Below are 12,798 nucleotides of genomic sequence, written 5' to 3' on the forward strand. Positions count from 1 at the left end.
AGGTTACTTTACTCTAAATCCCACCTATTTAAAGGGTAACATATTTCCTGAAACAGGTATCTTGAATATCCCATAAATTGATGGATATTCGTAAAAAGAATGGGATCTCGAAAGTCCTAATAAATTCATGGTATATTCATATAGGGATCAAAACCTCTCCTCTTGATAATTAAATACATCAAGAAGATCCACAAGCCCTCCTGTCATGGAGATCAAAGCTAAATGTTCCTACGCTTGAGAAATACGCCACTAACGGTCCTCAAATTACAGAGAACCACAAGCCCTCCTGTCATGGAGATCAAATCTAAATGTTCCTACGTTCGAGAAATATGTCACTAACGGCCCTCGAATTACATAGAAATTCAAATCAAAACGGTCCTCGAATTATGGAAAAATTCAAGAGAGAAGAATCAAGGGAGGAACCAATTTGTATCCATATCGTTTGTCAATAAAGTTGTTGTTTCTTCAATATTTTTATTTGTGGTTGAGACTAATTTTTCATAATTAAATTATGTTGAAAACAAATTGGCACGCCAAGTGGGACCAAATCTGCCCTTTATCTCTTCTCTCATAAATAAGGTAGCCGCCGCATAAAGATGGAAGCTCTATTGGTACTTCAAGACTCGTCATCAAATCTACACTTCGACAAGCCTTGAAGTAGGGGCATTTGTACACATGTAAAATTTGTGGGACTCTTCAAGAAGAATCTAAATTCTGTTAGAGTTCTAGGAGGCTACTTTATCCTAAATTCCGCCTATTTAAAGGGTAACATATTTTCTGAAACAGACATCTTGAATATCCCATAAACTGATGGGTATTCATAAAAAGATAGGGATCTCGAAAGTCCCAATAAATTCATGGGATATTCATATAGGGATCAAAACCTCCCTTCTTGGTAATTAAATACATCAAGAAGATCCACAAGCCCTCCTGTCATGGAGATCAAATCTAAATGTTCCTACATTTGAGAAATACGCCACTAACGGCCCTCGAATTATGGAGAAATTCATATCAAATCCAAATATGCCTACATTCGAGAAATACGCCACTAACGGCACTCGAATTACGGAGAAAATCAAGAGATAAGAATCAAGGGAGGAACAGATTTGTACCCATATCATTTATCAATAAAGTTGTTGTTTGTTCAATATTTTTATTTGTGGTTGAAATTAATTTTCATGAATTAAATTATGTTGGAAACAGACGGTATCAAAATGGGCCGGCCCATGAAATTCTTACTAGAATTAGAAGTGGTGTTGTCTTAAGTCAAAAAATGATTGGGCTAGTGATTTGGGCCCAAAGTTGTATGCACATGTATATTACCCATGAATAGTGCAGATCTTCTTCACCACTTGGGCCTTCCAAACTTGGCCCATGCCCATTCGAACTTCTCCTAGTTTGAAAGGTCGTTCGATATCCATATTGGAGCCCCGACTGATTTGAATTGCTCATTATATCGCCTATTCTAGCTAGGGGTGGTGCTCCCAACAAAAATTTCTGCATGATCAGGACTCGAACCCAAGACATCTCGATTAAAGGTAGAGCAGTCCTATCACTGCACCATAATTCATGTTGGTCTCTAAATTCATTATGATTAAATAATCATAAATTCGTATCGAATGTAACAAATCATATTAGTTTATCACAGTTGAGTGATATAATGAAGTAAGAAGATATATCAGTTGATCATACTTAAGTGACATCATAAGTGTGGGTCCGGGAAAGGGCTTCGGCCACCACAAGGGTGTATTGTACGCTGCCTTACTTTGCATTTCTACTAGATGTTATTTCCAAGGCTTGAATCTGTGATCTCCCGATCACATCGCAACAACTTTACCGGTTACTGTAAGACCCCTTCCTATGTAAGAGCAACAATTACATGATTATAAAGACGTATGGAGAACAAAAAGAAGTAATTTTGAGGAAATTATAATTTATATTTGATGTTTGGATATACTATATAGGTAGATATGTGTTATCATCATCTATAAAGGGGTGACAATTACTTGATTATAATTTATAATGACGTGGGATTCTAAAAAATCATCACAAATTAGTTAATATAATTAGGTTTTAAGCTTTACGAATTAATTAAATAGCAACACTATGTACATGCATGTTGAGATTAATAATCACTTATTTGAAGAAATTATTATGAATATTTAATCTGTTGATATACTATATGTAGATATGCATTATCTTTATAGAAACAACAATTGCATAATTATATAAAAACGTGTTGAACAAAAATAGTTTCGAATTAGTCCATTTATAATTAGGTGTTAACTTTTATCTTTACAAATTAAATAGCAACACTACATGAATGTCGAGATTACTAAATAATTATTAATCTGAAGAAATTATTTAATTCGTGGATATACTATAAGTAGATATACATTATTATCACAGGAACGATAGTTGCATGACTATATAAAGAAGTGTTGAACGAAAATAATTAGTTCATCTAATCAGGTGTTAATTTTTTTAAGTTTACAAATTAAATAGCAACACTACATGCATGTTGAGATTACTAATCATTAATTTGAGGAAATTATAATTAATATTTAATACGTGGATATACAATAAGTTGATATACATTATCATCATACGAGCGACAATTGCATAATTATATAAAGACGTGTTGAACAAAAACAATTCCGAATTAATTAAATTGTATAATTAGGTTTAACTTTTAAGTTAACAAATTAAATAGCAACACTACATGTTAATATAAACATGGACAACTGTGATTAATAATATTAATTAATTTGGCTATATGATTGATTTATATATTCAAGAGTAGAACTAATGTTTCACAATAAAAGAAAGCAAACTCATGAATTGGATTTTTTTCTAAAAATATCCAATTTTTTGAATGACAGCTTTGATGGAACAATCAAATTAGACTTGTCAAATGTAAGAAAATAGATTTAATAATTGGAGCTATTAGGTCCTTGAATAACATGTCATGTTTAAGCTTATACCCCCATCCTTCAATCAAATCAAAATAATGAGTTAATAATAGGCTAAAGTTATTTTTGAAAATATCACTAAAAGAAAATTTCTCCTATAACAAGTTAAACTACATTATATATTATATATAACGTAAAATTCTCTTATATGTGATTTTAATTCAATGAATATTGGTGTTTGACAATGTATAAATGAAATTTACGGTTTAGGGTTACAAATGAAGCAACATTTGATGATTCTACTTGTTTGTTCTAATTTTAGCAGACAAAGGTACCTGATATTTATTGCTGGTGGGAATGACATGTATTCCCGATTTTAATCGAGATGAAAGTTGGTTCGAACACTACGATTATAAAAAAAAAAGGATATATATTGTGTTGGGTGTGGAACCAAAATGCCACATTGATAGCTGAAGAAATTGAGAAGCTACATATAAGGTGTACGATCTCTTAATAGTGTGAGACCTTTTGGAGAAAACTGTGTGGACTTAATTCAAAATGGACAATATCACACCATGTAAGAGTATCTTTGGGCTGGTGGAGCCCAACAACTGGTATCAGAGCCGAGGTTCAGCGAGAAGAGTATGAGGATATAACAGAGTAATGCGTGTGGTGCTCAGTTTGCTTACCCTTACAATTTTGGAGATGCAGACACGAGAAGTTACACACTTCGATGGCCATAAATAATTAGATGATATGGATGTTGGGTTCATAGTAAATGAGAAGTGTGAATGGAAAATGGAGAAAAATCAAGTGGAAGAGAAAAATTGAGATCACACTACTATGGAAGGAAAACTTACTAAATTCTCCCACATTGGTGGGAGAAAGAAGCTTTAAAGTGTTTATATTGTGAAACACACTCCCACATGAATAAGCGAGGCAAGGAATAAGAGATGCCTCGCGTCGTCGTTGCTCGCTCGCTCGGCTCAGCTTCGAATTTGGATCGATCAATGAGCTCTATCTTTTTGGACAAACTTTATTTGAATTCTGAAGAATGCCAAGGAAAAATGCAGTAAATTTTTATTGCATAGTTTCGGAACTCCTTAGCCTTTTGTAAGGATAATGTGTCGGATCCACTTATAAAAGGCCTATCTAGAGAAGGAGTTGAACGGACATCCAAAGGAATGGGTTTAAGGCCCAGGACAAGTCAGCATGACGGTAACTCTAACTAGCAGACTGGAGATCCCAAGAGTTAGGTTCAAGGAGATCAAACAAAGTTGTGTCTGGCAGGTTCAACATTGGCAATTACCCAACCCCTTCTCATGACGTAGACAATGTATAGTAAAAACAAGGATAAGACTTAAGGTTAAAAGTCTTTTAATGATTATCTAAATTTGGCAGATTTGATCAAACAGTTTTAATCTACAGGATTGAATGTTTAAAAATCACCTATATGAGGGCGAAGTGAAAGCCGCTTCAAAGAGAATGTTAATAAAGGCCTATTCTCTAAGCTCTCATGAAACCGGGACGTGTTCATGGCTGAAAAGAACAAAATCATGAGAACCATAAACGTTAAAAGGATGACTGTGTGACATGTATTGTCTAGGTGTACATTAAAGCTCGACGGTTCAAAGATATCAAATCTACCAATTGACCGAGTGCATCTGATGCATGTTCACTACGAAAAGTTCAAAGGGAAACCCACTTATCCAGATGCAATCAGTCTTTGCTTGATGATCACATACTTGTTCGTAAAACTTTTACAAAAAATAGCCATTCCCCATTCATGTGGGGGATTGTTGGGTTCATAGTAAATGAGAAGTGTGAATGGAAAATGGAGAAAAATCAAGTGGAAGAGAAAACTTTGAGATCACACCAATATGGAAAGTGTACTAAAAAATAGGAAAGCTTACTAAATCCAAATCCAAATCCAAATCCAAATCCAAATCCAACTAAACACTTTAAAGCTTCTTTCTCCCACATTAAGAAGCTTTAAAGTGTTTATATTGTGAAACACACTCCCACATGGATAAGTGAGGCAAGGAATAAGCGATGCCTCGTGCCGCCGTCGTCGTCGTCGCTCGCTCGGTTTCGAATTTGGATTTGGATTTGAAAAATGATCGATCGATGAGATCTATCTTTTTAGACAAACTTTATTTGAATTCCGAAGAATGCCAAGGAAAAATGCAGTAAATTTTTACTGCAGAGTTTCAGAACTCTATTTATATACATGCAACATGCAGTAATAGTGAAACAGTAATAGATGCGATGTTTCGAACTGATATTTAGTTTTAGAAGGATGCAACCCTTCTGAAAATGACACAATGTTTCGTGAAGTGACATGCCTATTCGAAACAAACACACTGATTCGCATGAAATGACATGACTGTTTCGGAACAAACACACTCCTTGATGAACAGACATGAATTTACAGAAAAGGTGCAACCTTTGAAGTGAACCATTGCCTCTTTTTAGAAGAGGCATGTTACGACTATAAAAACCTGCTTTCTTCCACAGGTTTTGGTACGAAAATTTCAGAATACAAAATTACTTCTTGTCTTCCAAAATTACTCTGTGTGATCAATCAAAACGTTCTGTGCGTTCGAAGATATTCCAACCGTTTGAAGTACCGCTACAGTTGGTCTGTTTAGCCATTTTATCCTGGGAGGAAAAAATCCACAACCTCGGGTACAGTGAGGGAAATTATTTCCTTAAGGAATCTCCGTGAATTCGGACGACTTCGCTATTTTTTGTTTCATCTTAATTTCTGAAAGAATAAAATACACCTCTTGGAAAGGTCATTTTGATCTTTTGTTGAGGGTATTTGATATATTTCATTGTGTTCTTGTTTATACTTGAACTCTAGTTGAAGTTATTGTTCTGCATATACCGATTCTGTGTACCCGAAGTACAAACGAAAATAACAGTGGATAGCACACAGTACAGTGAAAGGAGCCTTGGAATAATAGATAAAGTTGCAGCCACATGACCCTGGAGGTCGGGGGTTCAAGCTAAGACTATGTATAATAGACCCTTGTGGTCCAGATCTTTTCCGAACCCTACACATAGCGAAAACGTTAATACACCGGCCTGTCATATTCTTTATAATAGTCAATTACTTGTATTTCTTCACTTATTACTTGATTGGATTTTTGTCTTCCGTCGTGGAGATGGATAAATTTAATTCACCTTTAGTTTTATTATCATGAACGAAAGGTCTCAATTTCAAGTCTGAGAATGAAGAATAATTCTTGGTAGGATCGCGCTTGCCCTTAAATGGGCCTTACACGCCTCTGATTTAAATTAGTTTGGGCATCAAAATGAATACCGAACGCTCGCTGAAAATAAAAAACCTCCCAAAAAACCCCAAAATAAGAGAATTTAAAATTAAAATAAATAAAAAGGAATTAACTTAGCCATGTTCTAATTCATCTTACCATGTTCAAATTCCAACACTAGTGGATCATCAAATGAAAGATACTTAAAAGGAAACAGACTGGCCATGGCTCTTTGCATTTTCTATGGTCATTCCATTGGTTGGTCACTTATGATAAGGAATATTTCTATTTGGTGAAATAAAAACCAGAATAATGGAACTTATGATGAATTATTAAAGCCTAATAATGCCATTAAAATGCATGAACCTCACCTGTCACACTAAGGAATAGAGTTTTAAGGCTTCATATCCAACTTAGAAAAGAAGGCACAATACATAAACACGCAATTTAACTTGATCTCAAATCACATCTATGACCTCCGACTTTGGGTGTGCATAAGCAGACACTTAAACTTGTATAAAGTAGAACAAGTAAACAGACATGTCCTATATGGCCAATTCTTGTCCTACATGGCGTCCTACGTCTATTATGTCACATAGGACATGTGTGTCTTACTTGTTTAACTTTATACAAGTTCAAGTGCGTACTTGTGCACACCCAAAGTTGGAGGTCATAAATGTGATTTGAGGTCAAGTTAAAGGGTTTGTTTATGTATTATGCCAAAAAATAACAAATTCTTTTATAATCGTGATGTTAGAGTCAATTTACAAACACATCAACTTATTCCATAAGATATATAGTCTGTTTGACCAACACATATACCGAGTAACTCTATGGAAAAAAGTCACATAATACTCTTGCCTTCGTTGGAATATGAACTTGAAATCACAGAGTTCTAAATGCACTTTATTAACCACGAGGCTACACTTTTTGGTGAAGAATATTGACTTGGACAGGCACCTCAACTTATTCCATAAGATAATTAGTCTTTTTGACAAACACCAGTAATTCTATGAAAAAAAGTCAACTAATATTTTTGCCTTCGTTGGAATATGAACTTGAAACCCCAGAGTTCTAAATGCACTTTATTAACCACGAGGCTACATTTTTCGGTGAAGAACATTTTATTTTATATAATCATGGCGTCCGAATTAGCTTGCGTGCACCTCAACTAATTCCATTAGAATTTGAACTCGAGATTTCGTGGTTCTCAATGCATTTTATTGACCATGAGACCACACTCTATGGTGAAGAACAATTTTTTGTCAATAACTCCTAGTCAGCTTGCGAGTACCTCAACTAATTCCCCTAGAATTTGAACTCGAGACCTCATGGTTCTCGATGCATTTTACTAACCATGAGACCATACTCTTTGATAACCGTGATATCCGAATCAACTTCCGCTCATCTCAACTAATTCCACTGGAATTTGAACTCGAGACTTCATACTTCTCAATGCACTTTATTGACCACGAGGCCACACCCTTTGGAGCACTAAAAAAGGATCAATATTTGCAAGCCATAAAGATGAGAACACTTGATTTCTAATAGTAATGAAACTAAAAGCCAACCAAAACTTAGATAGAACACTATAGAGCCAGATCACTAAGTGCTTTATAAACATCACATTATCTGTCATTTGAGCTGTTTTAAGAGAGTGCCTAATCAACCAAGATTTAAGAAATGAACATCAAATAGGAATTTTGGTGATGTGTAAAAGTGTCTTCCACAGAAAAATGATGACACACATGCATATGATTGCAATCCAAAAAAGCATCAATGTTCTTGCACATGAGGCCTGGATTTTCTCATAATTCAAGTTTTGAAAAACACACATGATGGAAGGAAGAAAACAAGCTGTTGAATCAAATCCCCAGCTAAGAAAATGTTGTCCCATTATTTAAATAACCTCCAAGAATTAGCCCCCCCATATGGAGCCCAAGCAAGTGAGGAAAAAAAATTCAAGATTCTATTAAAAAGGATAGCCACACTATATATAGGCCTGGAAAACATGCAAAGTGACATTTGCTGTCTAATCTCAATAGATAATAAGCCAAAAACAAGAATATAAAGTAGGGAAGACTCATAAATCATAACAATACTATACTACCAAGAGGAAGATAAGAAATAAACAATCAAGATTTATTCCACAAAAAACTCAAGTAGCCCATCATCATGATATAATAACAAAAGATGAACAGACTCAGATGAGTAAAGTTTTAAAAAACCAGAACTTTTTGGTCCCAGTCACAATGAAACTGTAATCACATAGCTGACTCATTTGCTAATGTCAAAAGTCCATTTTTTGTTATAGGAAGTTTACTGTGAGATTCATGTTTTTTTCTTGTCGTTCGAGTTGTTCTCTTACTATCTGTTGTTCTTTGTACCTAGATTATTGTATTGTTTTGTTGTAGTTTCAGTTCTGTTACTGTATGTTTTTTTTGTTATTATTTGTTGTTTCTTGTACTTCCATTTCGGGACTGAGTTGGAACATCTTTCCTTGAGCCGATGGTCTATTGGAAACAACCTCTATACCTCTGAGGTAGGGGTAAGGTCTACGTATATTCTACCCTCGTCAAACCCTACCGACTACTGGGTATGTTGTTGTAATGTGAGTTTCATGTTTTACCTCAAAAGTACACAAAAGACAAATGCCTGCTTTATGAGGTGAAAGATAAGGGCAGAGGCAAGACAAGACACAAGTACAAAAAGAAATTTTAACTGTTGGGAGTTTTACATTTAAAGGGCAGCCTGGTGCACAAAAGTTATCGCTATGCGCGGTGTCCGGGGAAGGGCCCCACCACAAGGGTGTTTGTTCGCAGCCTTACCTTCCATTTCTGCAAGAGGCTGTTTCCAAGGCTTGAACCCGTGACCTCCTGGTCTCATGACAGCAAATTTACCAGCAATTTTACACTACATATTTTAACCTCATACAAGAAGCCAAAAGACAGTTGGATTCAATGCATGTATCTCACATGAAAGTCTGATCTTGGTGGATGAGACAGGCAAAGAATTTAAAGGTTCTTATATCCAAAAAGTACAGTGATAGGGCCTTTTCTATCTATTCAAGAACATTGGGGTTGCACATACTTACCTAGCTATTTCTGGTGTGGGGCACCCTCCCAATACTGCCATTTCAGAAACTGCTTCTCTATTTATGAGATAGACACTGTGAGTAAAGAGGATGATATTTCAGGTGTGACAGATAAGTATAACAACTGAAATAAATAGAGAGAATCCTACAACCTCAGCCTGTCTTGCTATTGTGCTGCAACAGCTAATATCAGTTTCTTACTGAATCATGATACATGCATGGAGGATATGAGTAAAGGTTAGTCTTTTTTTTCTTCTTCTTCTTCCTTTTATTTGAATGCCTTTCAGTTTCCAGTGAGGGTAATATGGAGTATCCTAAACACCCTGGAGGAACAGAAGAATGCAACAGCAATGAGTCTGGTTGGACGATGTATATCGGTTCATCTTACTGTGATTATAATCAAGGAGACGATGACGATGACAATGAAGGAACTCCAAGGAAAGGATACAAAAATGCTGATGATGGTGGGAGTGACGACTCCATGACTTCGGATGCTTCATCTGGTCCAAGTCATCAAGGAGTATGTACAAACATAGAGCAAAGTTATGGGAAGTATGAAATCAAGCATGCAGAAAAAGACACCAGGAAGTTCTCAAGCAAGGAACAACAGAAACTGGCAAAGAAGAAATTGTCTGATAAGAATACAAAAGCAGCGAAAGAAGATTCAGGTCATAAAGCAAAGAGTGGCAAAGGTTATGGCTATTGCAGATCAACGACAAGAGGAAAGCATGCGAATTAAGTGCCAAACTGAGACGCCACAATCACTGCAAATCCTTCTTCTTTGATTCTTCACCCTCAACAAGAGGGAGTATTTCAAATTTTTTTTCACTTTGGTCACCGATGGTGAAAGAAGAGAGATCCTGTAAAATATTGGGCAAGCCTATTCAGCTCATGAACAACAACTATAATGCATCATATATCCTATAATGTCCAGATTTAAGAGTCTGTCATCCATGAGGTAAATTCACATATCTTCTAGTGTCAAGTTTTCATCTCTTCCTTCTCGACCGATAAATCTCCTCAATCAATCACTCTATGATAACTACCGGAGTTCCAATAAAAGAAGTTAACTGTGGAAGTTGTTATAATCTTTCCCTTCTGTTTCTTGTTCAAATAGAAGTTAGTTTTTTGAGTTTCTTATTTTTTGACATACTAAGCTGGTTGTCGAGCTGCTTCCACATGTTGGTAGGGGAACTCACCTTATAAGAAGGGCTACATAAATGTAGCAAGTAAAGTAAATTGACTAAAAGATCAAAGAAAGGGAAGGGATGATGTACAATTTATCTGATCTCTGGAAACACCACCAAATATAGCAGATAAAATCTAAGTAAAAACAAAATAAGCTAATATTAAAGAACTTTGACTACTTCTTGATACAGTCTTCTCGGAAACAGCCTCTCTACCTCTCCCAAGGTAGGGGTAAGGTCTGCGTGCGCCGATCACACTAGGTATATTGTTGTTTGTTGTTGACTACTTCTAGGTACAGACACAGGTAAAAAGAGTTAAATTAACATTGAGCTAGTCATATTAAGTCCAAACTAGTTCAAAAGGAAGCAACCTAGAAAGCTTAATGTCCTATAAGAAAGTCTTCTTCTTAAAAGAAATTATACCATGACTAGGTAAGGAAAGCCCAAAAAGTTTGCCTACTAATGTAATTTTGTTTGAAATATGCATTAAGAAGGAAGGCATCTTAACATCCCCATCCTACAACCCCAAAACAGACATTCATTCAACCCTATTTGGGGCACATTCTTTTTTTTCTTATTTGATAATCGAGAAATCTACGAAGGTCAGTGGCACACAGTTCGAAATTCAGTGGATAATGAATGGGTCCGTCCCTGTACCCTTCTCCACCTAAAAACTAAGCTTTTGTCTGCGCTGGGGTTTGAACCTGCGACATACACCTAAACCATCCATTTGGGCACTTCAAAAATATTCTTCTAGTAAGGGTGGTATTCAGGCCAGCTTGCACGCACCTCAACGATTCCTTTGAGTACCTGCTACCTCCTACCAACACAGGTATTTAGTAACTCTATCTATAAAGACTTAGGTCAACAAGAAGAAATCACCTAGCTTAATGGTCTCTGCAAGGATTTGAACCGTGGTCTCTTAAGGTTTTCACCCACTTTATTAACCGCTAGACACACCCTACTATGTACATTCATGATTTAACTGCATTCCCTACGTTGGCCAAGTACACATGAACTGCAGACAAATCATGTTTCAAATTCAAACACTATTCAGGATAGTTAAAGCAGTACTTAAAACAACTGGAAAGTTCTCAACATGTTGTATTTAATTAAAGCAAGATTTTCTACATCGACACACCCATAGAAACATGCATTAATGTGCTGAAGAAAAACCTCACATTCAGGATTCTCGCACCAGAGTGAAAATGACATCTAGTTTTGTTACTTTTGATAAGGCCATAAGCGAAGAAGTAGCAAGACGATATAGCTAAGACTTTTGATGGACCAACTGGCCATGTGAGAAAGGGCATGCAGAATTGACAATTCAAACATCTGTCACAAGCTTGCTAACATCCCGAGTTCAGGCTATGTGCACCATCTACAAACAGACAACCTAAGACGATGTTAATAAAGGTGTAAAAATGAGTTGTCGATATCAATAGCTAGCAAATTAACTCAGCCAGAGCCAAATTTACAGTAACTCAATCAGATATAAGATACTAACGAACAGATGATTTTTTAAAAGTGAAATCCACGTAAAAAGTAATGGAAATCAAAACGAGAAATGTATAGGCTCCATGGATATTGTAGTATAATGACAGTAATAAAGATGCAGAGGCATGGACAAACAAGTCTCAGTAAGGGCAGCAGCTTACCAAGAATTTGTCATGAGAAATTGAGGCAGAATTTTGAACATCTGCTACATAGCTTTAAATGTGAAAGAAAAGAGAGATTGTAATGCCACTAAATAGTCATCATTTAACAAAGTTCGCGAGTGTTTAAGGGAACTCTAATTCGTAGAATGATTTAAACCTCAGAAAACACACCGAAAGGGGGAGCCTCAGATTGACTTGCTTAGAAAATGCAGCAACTTTGGCATGATGATAGTCCTAGATAAGGAGTGTTTGTATTCCTTAGCGGACTTGCCAACCAAGGTTAAGGGAATTCAAGTCATTTGCTTGATTCAAACTGCCGAAAACACATTGATAACACGGTCTCAATCTAACTTGCTCCTTAGCAAGCAACTCAACTTGGCTTCAACAGACAAAAGTTGAAAGAGGTCCAAGTTTATTATTTGTTTGATAAGGAAAGATTAAATTGATCATCCCATAAGTTCATAGCAGATATCCAATCATCCTAAATAATGAGGAGATTTGTCTGTTTGTGTAATCTGATATTATAAAGGAAAAAGCCCAGAACTCTTAGTTGCTGAAGTGTGAAACATTAGTCTATTCAGGCAATCCCACTTATCGCAACAATGAAATGCAAGCCTCTAACCAAAATATGAGAACTCCTGGCAAACACCAGACAAAGTGTGTTCCCCT

General features: G+C 36.0%; 1 protein-coding gene across 1 annotated transcript; it reads left to right on the forward strand.

Moving 5' to 3' along the window:
- Positions 1–7,609: 7,609 nt before the first annotated feature.
- Positions 7,610–10,419, forward strand: LOC107852761 (protein SOB FIVE-LIKE 1). The gene is made up of 2 exons (XM_016697807.2): positions 7,610–9,521; positions 9,620–10,419. Exons 1-2 carry the CDS (start codon positions 9,503–9,505, stop codon positions 10,021–10,023), a joined length of 423 nt encoding a protein of 140 aa, XP_016553293.1. The 5' UTR covers positions 7,610–9,502; the 3' UTR covers positions 10,024–10,419.
- Positions 10,420–12,798: the final 2,379 nt, after the last annotated feature.

The sequence above is a fragment of the Capsicum annuum genome, chromosome 11 (assembly GCF_002878395.1).
Source record: "Capsicum annuum cultivar UCD-10X-F1 chromosome 11, UCD10Xv1.1, whole genome shotgun sequence".
In the NCBI taxonomy this organism is placed as follows: Eukaryota; Viridiplantae; Streptophyta; class Magnoliopsida; order Solanales; family Solanaceae; genus Capsicum; species Capsicum annuum.